The 23767-nt window shown below is 44.8% G+C and overlaps 1 protein-coding gene across 3 annotated transcripts in view; it reads left to right on the top strand.

The window, feature by feature from the left end:
• The first annotated feature begins 1536 nt into the window (after positions 1-1536).
• The window catches only part of angpt1 (angiopoietin 1), a 46544-nt gene continuing 24313 nt past the window's right edge, over positions 1537-23767 (top strand). For 2 of the 3 annotated variants that reach the window (XM_048229511.1, XM_048229512.1), the window contains exons 1-4: positions 18241-18371; positions 20571-20726; positions 21224-21345; positions 22455-22687. In XM_048229511.1, the coding sequence (XP_048085468.1) occupies positions 18246-18371; positions 20571-20726; positions 21224-21345; positions 22455-22687 (637 nt within the window). In that variant the 5' untranslated portion in view covers positions 18241-18245. Of the gene's footprint in view, positions 1726-1778; positions 2031-18240; positions 18372-20570; positions 20727-21223; positions 21346-22454; positions 22688-23767 lie in introns of those variants that run through there. The other variant, XM_048229513.1, reaches the window with a different exon arrangement.

The raw sequence follows: 23767 nt of genomic DNA on the forward strand, positions 1-23767 counted from the left end.
ACACCTCCCACAAATACACACAGACACTCTCACACATACACACACAGTAACACACTCTCCATCAACTCCGTCGGCAGCAGTGATGCAACTATACTGTCTGAAGCACAATTTTTGTCTTAGGCTGTTTGTTTTGTTTTCCTGAGGAAAACTTTCTCACTTTCATGGTAACCAGCAGCTTTAGATCTCAGAGTTCAGATGAAACTCGGGCACCAATTTTAGACAAAAGTGCATTTCTCCACTCATTGCTTGTCCACTCATGCCTCATGCTATATAATACACAAATGGACCCAGTAGGTGTGTGGGTAGACATACATTTCTGTTTGAATGCATTTTTCTGTGTGTGTGTGTATGTGTAAAAGCACACGTATCATACATGATGGTGTGGGTAATTATTCATTGATGAATGTAATATATGTTGGGTATGTGTGTCTATAATTATTTTGTGTGTGTGGGTGTGTGTGTGTGTGTGTGTGTGTCAGAGCAGCTTGATCAGACCCAGTGTACAGGGACAGGGCTACCACACAAGCCTGGGGTTAGAGAGCCTGTAAAACGATCCTCACAAGCTGAGCACATCCTCTACGCTGGGGTCCCTGTGTGCTGCCTCCCTCTAACACACACACACACACACACACACACACACACACACACACACACACACACACACACACGCTCACTCACTCTCTCATACACAAACAGACGCACTCACACACACACACACACACACACACACACACACACACACACACACACACACACACATTCCTCTGCAGTCACTGTGCAAGGGGCAGGCTCAGAGTGTGCTGGAAGCCTGGAGCAGCTCTTCACCCACTCACTCGCTCTCACTCTCACTGGGAGTCAGAGGGAAAACGAAAGACACAGAGAGAGAGAGAGAGAGAGAGAGAGAGAGAGAGAGAGAGAGAGAAGGAGGACGACAACAGGAACTAGGGGAGGTCTGACGCCACACGCTCTCACACTCTTGTACGGGACAATACAAACTTCTTGTCTGTCTACGTGCACTCCGGTTGCCTGCTCAGTGCGTTAGGAGAACCACCACCACCACCACAGAGCTCTCGGTGCCTCACATGGTGCACACACGCTGTCACTGGGCAACACGTGCAGCGCTGTTTCCCGAGGAAGAGGGAAAAAAAGGAACCTTTAAACGCAGAGTCCTCCAGGCCAGCCGCAAGGTCTGTGCAGCAGGACTGTGTCTTGTAAGCAGCAGGTTTGTGTTGGAGTGTGAGTACATGTAAGAGGAAGTGTGTTTGTTTGTGTGTGTGTGTGTGTGTGTGTGTGTCTGTATGTCCATGAACGGATCAACGATGCCCTTAAGACACTCTCTCCCTAGGAGGTCCAACATGGACTCGGACGTCCAGCATTCCAAGGCTACGGCTGGGGCTTACCTGGTGGCCCTCTAATTTTCCACCCTGACCACTCTGGACACCCTCTACTTCAACAGATAAACGTCACAAGATCAGAAGATAACATAAACGTCACGCCAGCAAGAACACCACTCAAGTGACCCTCGAGAACTCTCTTTCGTGTTTTTCTTTTTTTCCTACAAAAACCTTCCCGTCAGTTGCAGACATGCTTTGGCGTAGGTTTGTGTGTCCTCTCCTCTCCTTGGCAGCCCTTCTGGTGGTTGCCAGCTGCGGAGTGGCAGAGCAAAAGAGGAGCACAGATGGCACCACTGCGACCTCGGTGGGCAAAGGTGGCAGCAGCAGTGCAGTGGCAGCAGCAGCAGTAGCAGCAGCAGTGGCAGCACAGCTGGTGGGCGGGAGGGTAGCGGTAGCAGCAGCAGCAGCCGGCGCTACCACCGTGTCCAGCACGGCCAGTGCACCTACACCTTCATCCTGCCCGAGGGCGAGGGGGGCCCCGGGGGCACCCCGTGCCGGGAAGCAAAGGCGGGCACCCCTGCGTACAACGCCAATGCCCTGCAGAGGGACGCACCGCCACCAGAGCCGGACTTCTCCAGTCAGAAGATCCAGCAGCTGGAGCACGTCATGGAGAACTATACCCAGTGGCTGCAGAAGGTAAGAGACACTTATCGGAACTCTGGCCACAGAGTGGACGTATGGATCCCATATGTGCAAGTCCAGATCTCGGAGGGAGATTAACGCGGTTACGGCACGGCAAAGGGGGAGTCAATAGAGATTATGGTTTGGGCTTCGCTTCGCTGTCTTTGCCTGAGGATTAGCTTCATTGCTTGTTCATGAAGAGAGTTTGCGGTGTGTGTGTGTGTGTGTGTGTGTGTGCTTGAGGTCTATAGAAAATTCTGGTTTATTTGAGGATGGGATTCCTGGGACTGCCTTTGTTTTTGTTATGTGAAGCCTGTGTGTTGTTAAAGAGATTAATTTATGTCCTCCGAGCTTTAAGTCGCTGCAAAGTTGCAACGGGTTGTCTAAAATGGGTTTCAGAGTTAACTCCTACAATAATAGAGCCTCGTTAGACAATATTTACTTAAAATCTTTTCAAAATGTGTCATTTCTACCCCAGATAATTATTGACACTGAGATAGGATCTTACATCTTTGCCATCTAAATTAGGGTTGGTGACCTTTCATTGCTCTCTTAGCTTCAGCGATTCTACAAGTCATCCTTACGTGTGCCATAGCGGCATTATGCCTTGCAAACAGAGGAAGGGGGATATGTGCTTCTGTGCAGCTCATCGAGTGCACAGATGTGGGGTCTGGTTTAGACAGCAGAGCCCAGTAGTGGCCATTTGTCAGTCACCCGGACCCCTTCAGTATGCTGTCTCTTTAATGACAGGAAGTGCAATACCCTCGAGACAGCGCTGGGGAAGAGCTTCAGCTTCCCTAATGTGGGGCTAGCCACTAAAACAGGAGAGAATGAAGAGGAGAAAGAGAGGGAGAGGGGGAGAGAGAGAGAGAGAGCGCAAGAGAGACTTAATGTCTGGAGTTTTAGGACAAGAAGTCAGCAGATTTGAATGTTTTAGTGCGAGAGACAGATTGTGTTAAAAATGTAAATATGCTGGGGTTTGAACAGGCACCACTGGCTTCATTTTGGAGACGCTGTTGGCACTGTAAACTGTGAGGCTGTGATAAGGGGTGTCGAGGCTGTTTGTCTTGGCCTGACGGGCCACTCACACTGCGACAGAAATGAACACGTTCAGAGCAAAGCTGGGTTTGCTGACAATCACATTCGAATCATTCCAGAAATAAGCAACCACGACGAAATGTACTTCACTGTAATTAATTACAGTTCGACTTATTAGCTGCAGCGCAAGGCTGACCTTCAGTCAGCCTGATGCATGAAGCCATGCTTTTCCCATAATGGGAGTTTGAAAGAGAAGCCCCCCTTTAATCAATTAATGTTCAACTAATAAATGGATCTCTATCTATTTATCTTCTGTTTGGGCTCTTTAGCTTTACCATAGAAACGAGAATTAACATGCATTGAGCACAATCTAAGATGTAAAGTGATTTAATAAGGCTTTCATCCAGGGGACGTTGCATTTGGCAACTAGACTGCTTTTTTGAGCTTTGCGACAAGCTGTCTCCAAGAGGCAAGCCTATCTCTGAAATGAATACATGTACTAAACAAACTCACTTAAATACTCTGAAGCCTTTGCATGTTTACGTTCCTCTGTATTATTGGTTTTTTTTCCTGAAATGGACTAGTAGCCATTCTGTGATTAATTGCTTAATCACAGCTATTTATTTTTGTCCAGAGTTGGCACAAACAGGGTAAATGACCAGTGAGATGGATTACTTCTGTGTTCCAAAATGAATTGCCCTCAATATTGTCAATTGTTGTCAAGCTTACTGTTGGCCTTACCTCACTTATCTCACTGTTCTTCATGCTTGGCATGTAAATACATTGGACTATGTTCTTATATGGTGCTGGACTATGTTCTTACGAGGTCTCACCATTTATTTCTTTTTCGCTCTCTCTGTTTTGCCCCTCTCCCTCTCTCTCTCTGTTTGTGTGTGGGTGTGTGTGCATATGAGTGGCCGCCTGTGTGTGCTTCTGATTTGAACATTGCCCTGTGAAATAAGGTGATCTATAGGATTCTTATTATAAAGAACAAATCTGAATGAAAAAGAGATGGTGGGTTCAGTAAGTTTAACACACATGCCTCACATGGTATCTTATCTTAGCGCTTCAAACATCCTGAGAGAACATTTTTCTGGCCGATAAAAACTGCATTAACGCAAACTAAAATACATATTGTATATCTGAACCCATAAAGCAAGGCCCACTAAAAGCATAACGTCAGCTAGAATTAGTGATGTGGTCTGTGAGGCCCCGTTTTTTTAAGCTTCGTTTTAGTTCTTCACACCAAAGTGTTTACCATGTACTTCAGGGATGATGAAATGTTTCATCTTCTGTGAGGAGGACCAGCATGTTGAGCGAGAGGCCTGACCGAACACACACACTGTTCAGTAGAATCCATCTGTCCGTCAGTGCTGTAAAAACACACATAAGCAAACACACACACATACAGTACACACACACATACATGTGCACACACACACACACACACTGCACTCTGGGGCATTTGCCGACTGAGTTCTGGCCTAATGAGGCTTTGAGACGAACCTCTTTTGAAACACAGAGAAAAGAAAAGAGGGGAGCTCAGGAGGCGGACGGGGGGTGGGGGGGGTGAAGGCATCTGCCAACAGCACCGATGTCGTAATGCCTTCTTCAGCTCCACAAACCGGACGTCTTTATGGACCTCGAACATTTCTCATCTCGCAGCAGTTCAAAACAAAGAAGACAAACCGCCTGCGATTCCTCCACCAGCTCGTCAGGTCCTGGCATTGTCCTCGCACGACTAGAGAAATATTTAATCACCAAAGCAACAGGCAACAAGCTTTGAGCGACGAGTCAAAATGAGTAAATGCTCGATTTAAAGCAGGAACGGATGGAAGTCGCAAGGCATCTTACTCAACAGCCTCAAACCGCACAATGCTAATTCTCTGCTAGCCTAATGCGGGGAGGGGAGACATAAGGACACGATTAACATATTTCATCTGACAGCAGATATGCCCATCAATCTTAATCACCTAGTCCCTGCCCAGCAGTGTGAGACGGATGTCCAGATAACACTGGCCAAGGCCCTGAACTGAAGACAGACACTGACTCAGAGGCCATTCATTCTCACCGCTGTGTCGGGACACTTTCTGACATATGGGGCCGTTTGCCCAGGGCTTTGTCCAACTCCGGCGGTCCAGTCAGAGGAATTCTGTTCTGTTCAGAAGAGGAGAGAAGGCACAGATAACATTCTTAACCAGTCAAAGGTGGCTTCTGTTTGTCCAGGGATTACCACGGAGGCTGCCAGGGCAAAGAGAGAAGAATTTAGCTGGATTGCCTCTGATCTTTTATCATTTGTTTCAGGAAAGCAGCCTACTTAAGTACCCCCTGCAAATTCTAGCCCTGGCTTCTTTTTGCTGTGCCAAAATGAAAGAGATGTTTAAGAAATGGCTTGTCCTATTTAAGGAACCATTACTGGCAGAGTTTAAAACGCTTAGCCAAACATCTAAAAGTGAATCTTTAAATTGTATGCTTTCAAACATTACCTGTTCAAGGATATCTGTGTGCACATGTAATGTGCAGGTTTATCTGTGTGTATGTGTGTGTATGTGTGTGCGTGTGTGTGTGCGTATGTGCATGCTTGCACGTCCGGGCCTCAAGAATTCGTCCTTCTAAATGTTTGAGTGCAGTCCATTTTGGGACAGACGGCCTCCCTAAGCTGCGAGTCTATGTGGGAGTCTGCGGGGAGGGGGGAAGTGATAGATCTTCACACTCTCTGTGTCTGGAGGAGACTTTTCAGGCTCATGTTTCTAAAGGAAGGGCCTTGTGCCAAAAAAACTGAGATGCAGCGGCTTAGGGAAAGGAGAGGGATTCAGGGGGGTGAATTTGTCCATATCTCTGTGAAATCCTCATTGTTCTGCCTTTCGACTCTAGTTCTGGTGGTGATGGCTTGAGTAAACACCTTGAGTTTAATCTGGATGCCTGACATGGACAGCTTCTGAAAGCTTCCCCGCTTCCCTTCAACATGCATTTGGTTAGAAGGGTACAGTGCAAACCCCCACACCCCCACCCCTCCCCATCCTCAACTCCACCTTCCAACTGGTGCTATCTGAGGCCCACACAGCATGCCTGTGCATCCAGGCAAAGACCTGGGCTATTTTCGGGGTGACTTCCTCTGTATCAAAGTTTGTTTTTGCTGATAGTGTGGGCCAAAACTAACAATCAAAATGGCGGCGGTGGGGGACGAGAGGGGAGAGTGCTGGAGGAGGAGGGATGGTCAACAGACTCGAAGGCTCTTCTTTTCTTTTCATTTAGGCCTTTTTGTTTCCTCTCTTAGTGTCTGTCTTTCTATCTGTACTTCTTTTTTTTCAGTAACCGCTTTGCTTTACTGTATATTTTTTCTCCCAACAAGAACTAAGACAAATGAATACACCTCAAAACATAAAAAAAACAACAGTGATGAGTCTGTCTCAGTTTCTCTCTTACAGTATATGTCTTACTTCTTACGTCTTTTGTTTCTTACTGACTAATTCTTCCTTTCCGTCTTTTTTTTCTTTCAATTTTCCTTTCTCTCACTTTCTTTCTCTTTTACTTTCAAAACTCAAACAGATATTCACCAGTGTCACCAGTACCAGTCCATTCGCTCAAACCTGTGTCCCTTCAAGGGGCTTAAAAGAAAACAGAGCTCTGTGCTTAGCACATCAGGGGAATAGCCATGGAAAGCCATTACCGGGCAGTGCCACTCCATCCCCGAGTGGATATGAAAGCTGAGTACGGCATAATGTGTTTCTCCGGTCTGGGGGAAAAACAGAGAACCAGGGGCTACCCGGAGGGTTTGTCACTCTCGATATGGTCAGTCACTTTGTTTCTGACCTGCATTTCTTTTCACTTCCACCACAAATTCATATTTCAACAGGGTCGTTAAGCTCTGCTCTGGCGTTGGGTGTTTGATAAAGGGCAGACAGGGAGTCCTAAACTCTATACCTTTGGCTTACGAAACCAAATAAATGGTCGGGATAATTTCCGAGTTAATTTTTTTCCCCGCATGGAGGCAACCGGCAGGTCTCTCTGGATTTCCCCCTACGTGAGCAGCATCATTCGGACGTGTGGTTAAATTTCCTGCGCTTCTCTAATGAATCACCCTCCAGTGAGCTCTCTCTCTCCGCACAGGATTTATTGAGATTTAATTGCAATTATATTTTCGTATTTTGTTAGGTGCGTCGAGCATTCCATTTGTCCCAGTTCCTGACGTTTTTGCTCATGGGCCGAATCTCAACAGCGAGAGAGTGAGAGTGAGCGCAGGATAAATTGAGAATTTCCTGAGCTGCGTTTGGCTTTCCGCATGCCCTCGGGTGTATTTGCTGCTGTAATGGTTGTCATTTTTCTTCCCACTATATAACCACAGGTATTGTAAATCACTGCTCCCGTATGCCTTTCAGGTAACAGAGTCATCGATAACATCGCAGAGTCGGATTGGTCATGTCTCGGTGGCGAGTCCATTTGATCCCCTTTTTCGCAGGAAGAAAGGACTGTTTCAGAGTTTTATTCTCCTGAAGGGAATGGATATGGGCTCTATTGTTTTTGGGAAGGAGAATTAAAATGATTTAGACAGCTTTGCAAAGTAAAAACAGAGCTGGATGTATGCATTAGCAGTTGAGCACCGGTTCAGTTTCTTCTGCAGCGTATAGAGAGCACTTCAAACTGGTGCAATCCATGCAAGCCCAGCAGAGCAGGTGTGCATCTTTCATTTTATCAGTGATCCATCTCTCACTCGGTAGACACACGTGCAGACGATCACTCAGACATACAATAGCCCACATCCTGTAAGTCTCATAGTCACTGAGACTTTGTCCTCTTTAACTGGGGAAGTGGGGAAGGGGGGTTTGGGGGTGATTGCACTTGTGTCAGTCCCTGGTGTCGGGCCTGCATGTTTCATGTTATAGGCCTCTTCTGGAGAGGGTTTGTCTCGGTGTCTCAACATTTTACTTTATGGGTCCCTTCAAGACAGCCAGTGTTTTTAAAGCACCCCCACCATCCACCGCCAATCCCCAGTCTCCAGTCGTCACAGCTGCACTCTCTCAGTCGTGTTTTCATCTTTCGGGGGACAGATAGCGTGGGGAGACATGAGACACTCAGCTATTTCAGTCCCTGACACAGAGCGAAATAAATAAGAATGAAATGCTGAGTCGCACGTCTCTTTTTAATCTCTTTTTGGAGCTCACACCATCTTTCTGCTCCTTGATGCTTATTTTCTTAGCTCCATCATAATCTCTATCTGACAATTATTAATGCCATAGATAAGAGGGTTGTTTGGTGGACACTTTTTGTCATAGGGGAGTGGAGGCTATGGTGATGTCACATTCCTTTATAATCCTTGTTCTTATGCTTTAAAGCAGGACCCCTTCCGTAGTATACACACACACACACACACACACACACACACACACACACACACACACACACACACACATCTGGGTTTCTCATATACTGTATATGTAGATTTTGTCCAGTTGCTTGCCAAAGCCCTGGACAATATAGGGACATGGAGAACGTAATTTCACCTCATCATGAGTGTAGATTCTTCAACTTCTTCAAATCTAAAGCATCGCATGGAATGGATGAAAGAGTTGATGAGAGAGTTTATGTCCAAACAGTTAACACAAAACACACGGAAACATATAAATGACCAAACAAAATTTAGAGAAAGCAGATACCAAGTACCTTGAAATGCACTGACTGAGGGGAGGAGGAGATTGAAAAAGGCAGAGAAACAAGAAAGCGAGGGAGATTTTGTGGGTATTGTTATCATATCCTCAGGTCTTGGTCCTTATAGGAGTTGTTATATCAGCTGTGTTGTTTTATGTTCCTTCACAGATTCCAAAATATAGCAACAATACAGCACTCCATGGCAGCCTATAAATTATGATAAAGATAAAATGATGAGGTCACAATCCTGAAGGAACATACCAAGTCCAGGAACAAATGTGACTTTGGATTATGAGGACCTGAGCTCTGCTATGCTTTGCCTGTGTGGTAGCAAACTGCATAGTATATTGTCGTGGCAGTAGCAGTTAGCTTTGCAGCTGTGATCATGTCCAGTGCAGTTGTCATATGATCATGGAAACTTTGGCAAATCATACACAGTTGTACATAGTCCCTTCAGGACTACAGATCCTACAGCTTGTGTGTATGCAGAGTGTGTATTACAGAGCAGGCAAATTGGAAGCGTCCAGAACTCAGGACAGGGCTGTGTGTGTGTGTGTGTGTGTGTGTGTGTGTGTGTGTGTGTGTGTGTGTACGCCCTTCATATATTCACCAGGCATGGACACAGCATACACTTATCCATGTGTAGGTTACATGAACATGTGACTATGAGTGAGTGGCGAGAGTGTCAGAGCGCAGCTTTAGCGGCTAGGCTCTGCGCTCAGCGTGATGCCCTCCACCTCCCTGCCCTCCGCCCGCTCCCCTCACACCCAGCTCCGGGCTCTGGAGAGCGTCTGAACTGTGGCCAGAGCCCTGTCCCGCTCGTCTGGGACCTCGGCCAGCCTTCTCACATTCCTCACAATACCCGGGGTGTGGCTGTCAGGACCAACTGCAGATAATTGCTGAAGATGTAGATATAGGCCATCGAGTAGTCCCTCCACACCCCCACCCCCCACCACCACCACCTCCCTCTCTCTCTGTCACAGCAGCCGGTGCTGTAGCTTTTAGAGGGAAGAGGCCAAAGGTCAATCTACATTATGCTATCAGAGGAAGAAATAACACTTCAGACCTATTATAGTAGCAATCTACACAATTCCACCCCAATTACCCCCGTGGTAGAAGGTTTCAGACACTTGAGGTGAAGTTCTGGCCTGGAGAGAGTAGTTAAGAAAGATAATAGCTGCGGCTGGTCTACCATGTTACTTCTTCACAAGGGCATGTATTGCACTCTCACGAATATCCGTTTCACGAAACAGGTCTGAAAATTGCCATTGTTAGGAGAATGTAAAGCAGTGTTATGTAAGAGCCGATTTGTTTGACCATAATCTTCAGAGCTGTTCTTTGAAGGCCATTTTAATCTCCGATTTGTAAGATTGTAAACAACCGGACCGGAGGGACGTTTTTCCTAAGCATCAGCTGCACCATCATTTCTAAAGATGCGCTGCAAGACACAAGGAAACTTCCATCCGTTCCCAAGTACTTAATGTCATGACATGGCAGGCTAACACGGCATGTTTGTGACTGAAGGTCTGGACAGGGCCTCCGGGGTTAATCTCCAGTTGATCTGGCACGCCTGTGTTTGGACATTAGCAGCGAGAGCGAGCAAGCGAGAGCATCTGTTCGTAAGCATGGACAGGATCTGCTTCTGTTGTCCTGGATGACTTCCGAAGATGCCTGCTCCCGTAGTGGATTTGCACCGAGAAGCTTCTTCATGTGGGGTCGAAAGAGTGCAATAACCATCATCTCCAGTAATTTTCCATCCATCTCACCCACAGAGAAACCTATCCACACTTGCTGGTGTATATTGCTGTTGAGTGGTGCAGCATGTACGTACCAAGGGTATAATTAGCTGAGACTGTGCACCACAGATATTTATACCACAAGTTGAATATTATGACAACATAAAACCACAAGGAGGGTTAAAACTTGCTACTTTCTCACTTTCTGTGACCAAGGCTCTGTGTGAGTTGCTAAATGCATGTGCAGGTCTGAGTATGTGGTGTGTGTGTGTGTGTGTGTGTGTCTTAGAGGGGGGTTAATTGTTGTTACAGTCACATGTCATTGAGGGTATGCTGTCTAAACTCATTTGATCTCCCCCCTGCTTGTCATTGTGTGTATACACACTTTTGCAGCACTTGAGTCTGAAAAAGCAAAAATAAACAGTGACCCAGACAGATGAAAGGAGAGGGGATACGGCGACCCAGCACTGCGTATCCTCTGCTCTCTCTCTCTCCATCTCTTTCCATCTCTCTCTCTCTCTCTCTACCCCTCCATTGCACCCCTTCATTCTTTCCCTTTCTCGCTTTCTTGTGAGCACAGAGGGCACTGTATTTCAGCAGGGCAACGGATACCGTGGCAGATCCCAGACAGTAGTTTACTTGTTGCTCGAGATTGGTCATGGAGATTTATGGAGACCTGAGGCTCTGGCTGGGTGTGCTGCGTTTCATCTACATAAGCACTCAAGCACTCTCAACAGACCAGAACTAAGACATTGTGAACTACAAAATGGCCTGATTCGATCTAGATTTTTCCATTGCCATCACATTTGAAGCAAGACTTGTCTCGTGTAAATCAGGATGTAGATTATTTAGATGTGTGAATTGATTTGGCAAATGAAATTACTGACACACTCCTCCAGCAGAGTATGTGCTTTGTGTTTTCTATTTTGTCTTCTTGGAAAACCGGTGCAAATTCATTGGTTCCTTGTCTGTTGCCCTTTTCTGTCAAGCAACACGGATTTAAGGCATTTTCCCTTGTTTTCCCATAAACCTGCATCAAAGCACTTTAATTTAGCACATGTTTTTCTGTTTAAATGTGAAAATACAAGAATGTTTGGGTTGTTGTTCTGAGTTTTTCACTTGGGATTGAAAGCAGACAATCTAATCTACCTTGTCTATCCCAGTAAATCCTGTTTGGAGTGGGTAGCGTTAAAGGAAGATGTTGCCTGACTACTTTAACACTGTCATAAGTGCTGCAGTGCTGTGTGGCCTTAGTTCATAACAAAACTGAAGTCTCATTCTGCTCCATTGGCCAGCTCACATCTGTGGTCAGATCACTCAGTTTTATTTGAAATGTTGAAACAGTTTTGAAGATTAAGTGTGACACCACCATGTCAGTGTGACTGCTCTTGGTCCCTGTGAGAAGGGCCCACAAAATAGAAATGTACTGAATCATCATCATCTTCTGCTCTCTACTCAAACTAATGTGAATTCCTGCTCAGGAATTCACAGGCCCATCTGGTCTTCTTTTGTGTCCATTGGAGAAGATTAGATTTGGATGTGTGTGAGGAGAGTTAAGGTATATTGACAGCCCCCTCCACCACTCCCACCACCCACCGCTCTGGCAGTCTTACTGTGGACTACTCTGGTGTGTCCTGCACGGGTTCAGAGATGATGACTACTGCTGTCAGCGCCGCTTCTTGGTCTTCAAAGGGCCCAGAGCAGACCCCAACGGGCCCAGAGATGAGGCACTGTATGGGGTCACCAGCTTCTTGGGATGGGGCTTCATAACTAAGTCCTGACGCAAGCGAGTCTCTGCAAAATATTAACGCTGAAGTTGTGCTGAGCCTTGTGCGCTGAGAGGCTCTCAGCTCTTTTTTAAGGGTGTTTTTCAACATGGGTTTCCTGTGGTATCCATCTAGTTGAGATGCGCAGATGGAATGCCAAGTCGTGCAGGATTACTAAGTCATTAGCTCTCTCGTTCTCCCTCCAGGAGGCTGCCCAGTGGAAACATTTCCCATGTGCTTTTCAGGATTTGGCAGAAAGATTTTTTTTTTAGAGAGAGAGAGAGCTGAACTCAAGGCTGGTACTGGGGGTCGGTGCAGGTCCCCGATTGTTTTGCCACTTGTTTACATTTCCGCATTCTGGGGTCTTGGGTGAATGGTTGCATTTCCTCTCCCATACATCTAGATAACACACAATTAATTGGGAGGGAGCTATTTGAACTCACCCGAAATTGCCCAGATATAAGAGGGCGGCCGTAATTCGAGGATTAGAACAAATATACAGTCATGTACGCAAGCACTGCCGAGAAATATTTACTCTCTGTCCCCACAATTTCACATGAATGATGCAGAGGGCAAAGTGCATCAGTCATAACTCATGAATTTCACAACAAAACTAAAAACTGCCAGTAGGGATTGCATTACTGGGACTAAAGCCGCTTAATAGAGTTGGACCGATAAGACGTTGAGACAGCAAAGCATCCGGTTTTTAACGCATTAGGTACAGGATTATAGGAGACGTGAACAGTGGGTCTGACTCGTAGGGTGTAATTTGAATGTCGTCATTTGGAGATGGCAAAATAATCCATGTCTAGACTAACTGAGAAATCCATTTGCAGAAAATTGATAGTCATAACAAGTGAAAATCCACATCGCCACTACCAAAAATTCTGGAAAAAAGTGGAAAGCAAACGTTTCTGTTGGATGTGAGCCTCGCAGCTCTTCTGAGGAGTTCTCTGACAGTCAAAGCAAACAATCTCCACCTTTAGTCCTTTTATGTTTTGGTCAAGTTTGTGTACTCAAGGCAGTGTATCAAAAATTAATGGTTTTTCAGTTTTTTTGCTCAAACTCTTTTCAGTTTCCCAGTTCTATTGACTCTTAGCTCCAGGCTATACGTTCAGCAAGTCCCCAGTCCCTCCAGTCACCGAGAACACATTCCAGCCTTTCACTGGACTGATATAAAGTCATTAAACTTCTCAAAATATCAGCTAAATGGGGTGGTCCTGCATGGATTAATCATCGTGGGGTTTTTATAAATGTGATTAGGATGAAAAGGGAGAGATTACTGGACTTTAGATATCCTCTCGCGTTTAATGTTGAATGAGCATGTAGTCTAAAGAATGCAGCTCTTGTTTCATGATGGTACCTATAAAAACATCTGGCTCAGATTCATAGGGTTATAATGTGACTCTCAAAACATTACTCTGTCCTTGTGAATATCTTTTGACCTTGGCATAAGATTATAAACATAGCTGTTCAAAAAAAAAACATAAGATTAATTAACTATATTGCCACATTATTATTATTGTTCCATACTATTAAATTATTTTGTTCCATAAACAAATCTTTTATCATATTGCACCATGAATTTTGATCCAATTTAACAGCAAAAGGACAAAATGTTTGTTGTTCCTAGAGCAAACACCCAGTCTGTAGTGTATTTGTCCTATTTGCCATACACGTCATGGTAAATGTCATGGTTTTTAAGTTGTTGGAAGGGTGAAGTACATGTTGCTCACCATAGTCTTATCTTGAACATATTCACAGCAGTTCCCATAACAAAACATGATGGCTAGAAAGTAATACATGACCCATGGCAGTGAATAAAGAAAGAACATGATGCAAACTCTTTCAGTGACAATAAAGACAAACTTGAGTTTTTCATGTGAAAATCTGTGCAGACTTTGACATTTATCATGTATGTGCTACACATCAATACGGATCAGCCTGCTTTATAGTTGAAGTTAATGTCATATGCATCATTACTTGTATCAGTACTTCCATATTATTACACACACTAGCCTTGCCTTGGCTAATCTTACACAGTTATTGCATTTAGAACTATATAGACATTGTATTCATTTACCAGTACAGAGAAAAATTCGAGAATAAATTGGAATCCATTGAGCCTTCAGGCAAGCACAGCCAACTGAGGTCTGTGTTTGGTTAAGCTACCTCATAATTGTAATCCATACTGTTTAATTTTTAAATCAAGTGAAAATAAATAATTAGAGATTGAAAACAGATTTCTCTGGACGTCCAGAGCTTGGCAAGGGGAGGTGTTCTCGTGGTGTCAGGTGCCTGGTTAGCTAAAGCTTTTCACAATGCTTTATTTTTTATTTCCCTTAGCCTTGAAATACACCATTACCATGAGGTATGGCACATTGGCAACTCCAAGCAGTATATCAAGCCATAATCAGATTTGCTATGATTTATATGTATTTCCATTCTTACCCCAGAGTTCTTGTTTAGATAACTATCAAATTCTACAAGGCCAAACCGAAAGGCAAAGAACGTTAATAGTTATTTAAACAATAATCAAGCACGATAAATCATGCCTTTTGTTGCTGTGAAGCTAGACTCTTTGTTTAGGAATTTGTAATCGTTTTGTAGCCATTCAAATCAACTCAATAGAATCCTAAACTCATGCACATGTATTTGGTTTTGCATATTACTATTGTCAACATTAATTTACAATGTCTAGATATTGATTAACTCAGATGCATTTGTTTTGTTTTTATCTTAAGAAATATGTTCAAATTGTTTTGTTAGATGACAAATCAGAATAATTTAAACAAATAATTCAAATGAAGGAAAATGAGAGACTTTGTAGAGAATTCCCTATTCAGCATCTCTGTCACTGGACAGAGTGTCATGTTTTTTTTTTTTTCCAGTCACAAGTGGTACATTGTCTCACTTTGCTGTTGTCTTTTCAACATCAAGCTAATTCTTTGTGATTTTGAGGGATGGTTGGTTTGGTTTCAGCTTGTGTATACAAATGACACACTTGGACGTGTTTTCGGGGGCATAATGAAATGAAATCAACACAGCCACATCCCTCACGGCCAGGGCCCAGAGAGGCTCTGGCAGCAGGGGCGCTTGTTTTCAGGATGGCAGTCCCGCTCTCCGCGGATGAGTTGCACCCTGGAATCAGGATCCAGCCAAGGGGGTTGCAACTAGTGATGAGTCAAGGCACAGGACCACCCACACGCGAGACCACTGCTCCAGCACCCCCAACACACACACACACACACACACACACACATCACACACACCAAACTGGCCAAAGAAGTAACACATACACACATCTACAAAGACAGAGAGAGACAGAAAAAGGGCTATAGGGGTGGATGGATGTGCATTTACACAGCATTTTGTGCTGAAGTGTGTGTGTTTGTGTGTCTTTGAGTATGCTTGTGCGTGTGAGTTAGAGTGTGATAGAGCTGTGGCAGGAAAAAAAATGAGGCAGCTGAGGGAGTGATTGTGATTGAGCGAATGCTTGGAAACGAGCTCACGGTACACAGGATCACAGAGGTTAACTACATGGCAGCCCTAAACTGTTACTTCACTAATCCTCCGTCCACACACATAGCCTCCCAGGCTCAGTGTGACTTATATAGGCCCCTACAAAACAAGCCTGGGCAGTGTGAGTGACTTATATACAGCCTGCACTAACTTATATAAGCACAGTGAGCGAGGGTGCCCAGGGCACAACCTTGTAAACTCGGTTAAAGGCCAAAGCCACAAGTGAGTTATGGCCATATACCTCTGACAAATAGGTTTTAAATAACATGGTAAACATACCAGTTAATTATAGTGCTGTTTCAGTCGATAAAGTGATGAGGGTTTTACCTTGTGTAAAAAAAAAAATAGTGGAAGCCAGAGTGCTCTGTAATTCACTTTATGGTGTTGATTGGTGTTAATTACCGCTTTTCAGTGTCCATTACTGTGATTTCAGGCGTTCCTCCTTGGAGAGGGGTGGGTGGGGCAGGGGAGCGAGGCTTTTCCAAAGTCCAGTCCACCAGCATAGATAAGCTAAGGTTTGACACTACTCAATCTGGGAAGTGTCAAACTATGCAGACAGGCCCTCTGCTTTCTTGCCGTGACTGTACTGCCTCACACTGCTCGATGTTTACCAGACGTAAATCCTGTCTGGCTCCCAAAACACAGCTTGCTTTGAGGAGCGGTAAACAGAGTGCTAATCTATCTAGAGACACAGTGTGTGAGAACTTGTTTTATGTTCTTCCACATTTGTTTCAAGAACTTTACAGTTATCCATTTTTTTTTAAAGTGTGGTTTGGGTCGGGTGTGTTGTCCCCTCACGTCTCTCTCTCTCTCTCTCTCTCTCTCTCTCTCTCTCTCTCTTCTCATTGTGTGTTTTGCACTCACACACACACACACACACACACACACACACACACACACTTTTTATGCACCATCCTCACTAGGCCAACAGCAGCTTAAGCAGATTGTTTTACCATTAACTGTGGGTCGTAACTCCATTCCCAGTGCTCGTAAAAAACAGCTTCAAGCGATCCAGAGACGAGGTTGAACGTGCTACGGACTGTGCTTCTGGCCTCCGTAAATGGTGAGAATGAGGTTGGGGTGGTCATGGCGACAGGGGTCGGCGTGTCAGACACCGTCGTTAGCGCGGTATCGTGGGGAGTCTTTGCTCGACCTCGCCAACCGACGACGACGGCAGATTCCCCCCTTAAAACCTTTGACGCTGCAGCTCTGTCAAGGAGCAGTTTGGGAAACGTTAAATTCTGTTTATGCAGCTATCACTTAGCTAGAGGTGATTATAGTGGAAGGGGAGGCTGAGATTTAGAGACTCAAAAAGACCAGCTTCAATGTTATTGCACCTTCAGGAATGTCCCAAAGCATAAATCCTCCCCGTCACCTCAGAAAATATAGAAATGGCGAGAGTAAGGGGGAAGTCTAATGTATGTCGAGATTTGTTTTCATTTTTGTGGAGAGGCTGTTATAGTTTAAAGAGTTTTTCCACCTCAGATTTCAAACTGGGAAGGTTCTATTTCGGATTGATGGAAAAATGGTAGCCCTCCACAGACTTACAAATCAAAGAAAAACCCCTGAAAAATAAATGTGAAATGAAAGCCAGTAATAATGTGCAAAACTACTTAGATTCGTATATCATGCCGTGTTGAAAGATGTATTCACCAGTCAAGAAAAATGCACTGTAATGTTAAATAATCACAATTTACCCTCCTCCCCAGGACAGATTTAATCTAATTTTATAGTATGATTTCAATCAGCTAAAATATACTCCCGAAAAAATCTTCCAAATAAACAAAATCCGTAAAAAGATCAATCATTCCAAACTCAAATGTCAAATATCCATGCAGTGACTTAAAAATCACTGCATGGATATTGTTATGGACCTTGTAGTTTAAAGGTCAGATTTGGGCCCGTAGATAGAGGTGACCCAGGCTCATTTGGGGGTGACCCCTGGTTGGTGGGCGCTGGGAAGATGTAAGCCAACCCTTCCAGCTGCAGTTAGGCCAGGCTGGATGCATTTCCCATCCATTCCAGATCATTTTAGCACGACTGAGGACCCAATTACAATTAATGGTCCATATGCACTGCCACATTGATGAAGAACTCTTTTTGGCTTATATATTTGCTGTAGATGATTGTTATTTATGATGCTTTATCTGACCTCTCTCACTCTCTCTCTTTCTTTCTCTTTTACACCCTCACTCCATCTATTTAACTTTTCATTAATTTCTTCACTTTCTTTTGATTTGTTTAGATTTTTTTTCATCCAAATGCACTTTCACATTTAGTTCTGCTCCTGTCGTTACGTCAGACTTAACAAATGCTCCACGTTATTGTCTATTACTTTCTTGTGTTACTTTCTCTCTCAGCTTCTTTGTCTCATGCACAGCAGTTTGTGGTGCAAGATAGGAAAATAAGACTGGAAAATAATGTGACACCCAAACTTGGCAGTTTTGTGTCTTCTGCCAGCGGTATTTTTACACAAAGTTGGGGGTGTTTGTGTAATCTTTTCTCCTTGGTACTTTCCGTTTATGAGGTCCGTCAGTGGACGCCATGAGTCAGGCCCATTCCACCTCGCCGTGTTCAGGAGGATGATCTCTGAGCTAATGTTTCTGCTGGGAGCTTGCAGGTCACACACACACACATACTCATTCAAGGTGATTTCCAGGGCTCAGAACTACGTCCAAAAGAGTGGTACGATAAACCTGAGATGCATGCATACAGGTGGGGGTGGGGAACGTTTTGAACAGAGCTGTGTTGTGCAGTGTGAAACCCAGTTCTCCCTGGCGCTTGTTAATCGAAGACACATTTTTACATGGTATGCAAAGCCAATTCAGCGTGAAATTAATATTGCTCTCGCAGTGTTCTGATCTCTCCATGAACTACTGATTAAATGCCAGTTCAATCAGTTCTAATAGCTGAGCTGTATCAGCAATGGCTTCAGACTCTCTGTGCTCCTTCCAATTACCTCCGCCTGGGCCTGAAGATTTATTGAAAAGTGACACTTAGATCAGCTCTCAAAGGCTTCACAGCCAGGGAACCATATTACATGTGCAAGCGATCCTCAAACAATGGATACTTTTTAGTTAAACATCAATGCCAAGAGGGGATATTGGACCGTTATTGCTAATTCTTTATGGCAGACCATTGCTGATGGCTGCTGGGTAGAGGCCCCTCGTAGCGAAGGAATGAAACAAACTGTTTTAGGTTGTCTGTCTGGCACCGCAGCATTCAAAAACTATTATTTTATGTAAGGAAGAGGGAAACGACAAGTCCCTGCTCCCCTCTGCACATGAGGAGGACCCAGTTTTGTGAACGTTTATAGTGATTTCACGCTTATAAAGCCACATAACCTCTGTCTATAACTGTGTCTCCAGCCAGACAGACATGTGCTATTCGACTTTCGAAACATTGCGGTTTTAGCAATTTAGGCCAAAACAAACACACATCTGCCATTTTTTAGGCCAATGGGACATTTGGTTGGCAAGTCATCTGTTCACACCATAGCAAGCTGTGCTCTGTTTAACCAAATATTTGGTATCATTTAGTCTTTGTTTTAGGACCACATCCCACACAAATGGTGGTGAAAAGATTGAACCATAAAATCATCAATTGGGTCTGCTTAGGTGCTTGCCTTGAGCATGCTTGCCCAATGGTGTCAGAGAGTCATGCAATGTATCATGTCATATTATCAGTCCATAGATATGAGTCAGAAAATCCTGTTGGTCCACTTTCTATCCCACGGGCCTGCATAAGAATCCTCTGAGCATTGGTGTTAGGCTCAACGTAGTTACAAGAGAAAACTTTGTATTTGGAGACATGGAAAAGAAGAAACCAAAACAGAATGAGAAACTCTGTTGTCACCTCATCTCTCCACCATACATGACTCACAGGCAAGAATCTTCCGACGCCCCCAGACCTTTCCATTGTCCACTGATTCAATCTGCTCACAAAGCCTTGTCTGAAGTCTTTATTCCTGTCCGATGCTATCAGTGGCTTTCTTGCAGTCTTAATGGGAAACTATTGCTGTGTAAGTCACATTAGGGCGTGGAACTGTGGAATGTTTGGACATTGGGTATTTCTGAGGGGATGCTGACCCGGAGAAGACAGTTCAGCCGAGGCTCTGTGTTTGGCGGCATCAGACGGTTGATCATCCAAATATGTGCCATGACTTTTCTACGCCGTGTCTCAGAACTGTGAAATGGTCAGCGGGTCAGGGCTGCCGGCATGCATCAAGTTCCACGGGGCCTAATCCACATTAAGATCCGTGGACTCCGCGAAAAAACCCCGCTCTGGACTTGTCGTCCACGCTGCCAGAGAGATAAGGATGAAAAAGGGCTTTCAAGATAATCTTTGTGTCTGTCTTTCCATCTCAATCCTTCAGCTTTACCTCCCTTCCTACACCACAAATGACCCACATCTGCTTCCACCTACAGGATCGCCTCCAACACCCCTGTTTCAACTCATCTGGTTTGAGTGGCTCATTGGAAGGGCTTTGTGTTTGCATAATGTTTAACGGAAATGAAGGATCATTTCTTTTCATCTTGGAGGATGGCTAGGGGAACGATAAAGCATTCTTTGAAAGACTCCCAATCTGTCAGCGTGTGATTAAAAGGCCAGCTTCACAGAGTCTGCTTCTGTTTAACGAAACTGTTGCTTTTACCTTTAGTGTCCTTACATGTCAAAGTAGCCGGACCAAGTTTGATGTCTTCTTATCTTCGTTGTCATATACAGTTATTTTCTCATTCATTGCGTTGACTCCTCAAACAAACGGAGGCCGTTTATCTTGTCATTCCTCTCTCTTCTTTGTGTTTTCCCCCTTTTGAGTCTTACTTGACTTTTTTTCTGTGTTGCAGATCGAAAGCTACATCAGGGAGAGCATGAAGATGGAAATGGCGCAGCTGCAGCAGAGCGCTGTCCACAATCACACGGCGGCCATGTTGGAAATGGGCACCAGCCTCCTATCTCGGACGGCGGAGCAGACACGCAAGCTCACAGATGTGGAGACGCAGGTATCGGTCACACCGCCACCCCCCTCGTCCCTCCGCGTTATGCCTGACCTCACATGCTGACTCGCCTTAGCAGTGGCTCTGTTAATAGCCCCAAAAAAGGCAAGGGGGACTCTAGCCAAAGAAAATACTGCTGACTTACACTGCAAATGCATGCTCCCTTCTATATGTAATGTGCATATGTTTGAGATTTTGTCCCTCTTATATCTTTTTGAATGAGACAACCCAGATCATTTGGGGTCCTTAGTGTTTCACCGCTTTGTGTGTGGGGAAAGAAAGATGGCTTGCTTTGCAAAATGACTTCCTTTATAAGTACCTGAGTAATATGTAAGTATTACCATATGTCGGAAGACTGGTTTTATCGGGGCTATTGTCCATGCTTTATTGCTTTTCTGTAGTCTGCAAGTTTTCTGCAATCAATTTTTTTTGGACCACATTGCAATGTACAGCTTGCTCTCAGAAAACATACAAGGCTAAGAGGTCCCGTTGTTTTGGCTCAGGTCCTCAACCAGACATCAAGGCTGGAGATTCAGCTGCTGGAGAACTCGCTGTCCACCAACAAGCTGGAGAAGCAGCTCATGCTGCAGACCAACGAAATCAGCAAGCTGCATGACAAGAACGGGTAACTACACAGCGGCCCACTCACACTGCCTGGCTTTCATATCTCAACACCGCTCCTGTAGACAGCCCTTTCATCATGTGCTCCGCATTCGTAAACCTGGACAAGCCGTCTGTTTCGTAATGATTTTGCAATGCGTGCATATGGAGTTAACTTCTGGACGGCCGTCTAGTGTCGTGTGTGGAATAGCACACCGAGGGGTCTGTCCTCTCATCGAACGCCCAGCATTACTGTCCCTAGTGTGCGTCGCAGCATAGCAACACAGCTGCGTTGGGCGAATTCTCAGTATGTGACTTTCAAATTTCCTCCGTAGAGAAACAACATCTCCTCTCTCTGTAGAGCTGAGAGATTTATGCACATGTATGAGTACAGTATTTGAAACAACATCCAAAATGTACAGTATAAAATTATGAACTCCTCTTGTTTTACAATTTGTTATTTTACCTCGTACTTACCCTCATTTAGCCATTTGGGATGGATTTGGGATAAATAAATGATTGTAAATCATGTAACACAAATGAACAGTTAAAACGTAAGATGTGGGGATTCAATTTAGACTCATTCTCTTCAATTCAGAGATGTTAATCTGTGAGTGGTATGGGGAAATGCATACATGTTTGTTTTGTGTGCAAGTCATGGAGATTTGTGTAAATGTTTATGTTCCCATTACCGCGGTAATATGTAAGGTGCCCTTCCTGTAGCCTAAGCGTATCACAATGTAAACTCCATACCCAGGCTTTTGAGCTCAGCCTATTTTCCACTTCCACTTCAGCTGATGGCTTTTTGGCGCTCTTTCCATTTCTCTCCCCCTCTGCCTCTCTCCACCTATTCATCTCTCTCTTTCTGTGTGTTTCTCCAACTTTGTCTTTTCTGTCACTTTTCTTGCTCTTTATTTTTATGTTTTACTCACACTTTCACGCTTTGGTCTGGAATTTCTCTCTGTCTCTATTTCTCTTTCTCTCTCTCTCTCTCCCTCTCTCTATGTATGTATGTATGCATGTATCGCCATTCTTCTCTTTCCTACATTACATTACATTCACGCCACCAATTCCTCCATCAATTATCCCTCCGTTCTCATCTCTTCCTCCCTCCTTGCCCCCCCTGAATCTCAGCTTCCTGGAGCAGAAGATGCAGGAGATGGAGTCTCGGCACCGTGAGGAGCTGGAGGCCCTGAAGGACGAGAAGGGGGACCTGCAGTCCCTGGTGGGCAAACAGCTCGGGGTGATCCGTGAGCTGGAGGACCAGCTCGGCCGAGCCACGGGGAACAGCTCAGCTCTGCAGAGACAGCAGCAGGACCTGATGGACACGGTCCACAACCTCCTCAACCTCTGCGCTAAGGAAGGAGGTATGTTGCCGTCAGATGTTAAACAGGTTTGATGTATCTTCTCCAAACAAAACAAAAGATTGTTGCCACAATGTGATCTGAGCTGAATTACAAAATTAACTCTTTTTTTGTCATTTCCAATTGTTTTACAACTTATTGGAGTCAGTCTTTTCATTGCTGCCATTTTAAACACAAAACGTCACTTATGTTCCCATTTTTCATTTGAAAAGAAATTGAGTCCCACAGTAGTCCATAAATACTGCAATACCCTCATATTTGTTACGGGCCATATGGAACCCAATGGCAAACAGTTACACTTTGTCCTCTTGTCATTCTCCTTGAGGGTGCATGAGGTGGGGGAGGAAGGTCCTGACATTTGCAGACCTAAATTCTCTTCGCTCCCCAGGTGGTCTGACAACATTCTAAACACATCTAAGTAGAAAGGCCCTCCAACACCTAATACCCATACGTTTTCCCTCAGGGTAGTAGTCAATGCCGTATTTCCCAAAACCATAAACTACGCTAACCAACCCGGGAAACCATTTATCATGCCGTCATACTTGAGTGGGTGCACAGTTGGCCTGTCTCCTGGATGGTCATTTATAGAAATTGTTTGTGGGCATCAAGCCATATGGGCTTATCAGCTTGAAACACACTAGCTCGTGGTTAGCAGTGGAGTGAAATGTCAAACAACTTGAGTGTGAGTGTGTCTGTGTTTGTGTGTGTGTGTGTGTGTGTGTGTGTGTAAATATATGTGTGAATGAGAGTAATGGACTCCTTTCTTCCTTAGTGTCTAGCCCATTGCAATAGCTGGGGAGCGTGGGACTTCCCCTTTGGTCCTTGGTGCGACCTCAACGGTTTTAACTCTTAGGCATGAACTCATTACCCCCAGTCCCTTCACAGCAGACCACGGCAGCCTTTTGCCCCCCCGCCTGCCCCTTGTTGTCCTGTGGTCACAGGAAATTTACCCTAGATGTCTGGGGTTGAAGTCTTCTGGGTGGTAAAGGGGAACTCAGTGTTCCTGCCCCATTCCCTATGAGAGCTGCTTCCTTGCTGTCCTTGTCCCCACTCACTCTCACGCATTTAAGTTCTCAACAATCT

The sequence above is a fragment of the Alosa alosa genome, chromosome 20 (assembly GCF_017589495.1).
Source record: "Alosa alosa isolate M-15738 ecotype Scorff River chromosome 20, AALO_Geno_1.1, whole genome shotgun sequence".
Classification (NCBI taxonomy): Eukaryota; Metazoa; Chordata; class Actinopteri; order Clupeiformes; family Clupeidae; genus Alosa; species Alosa alosa.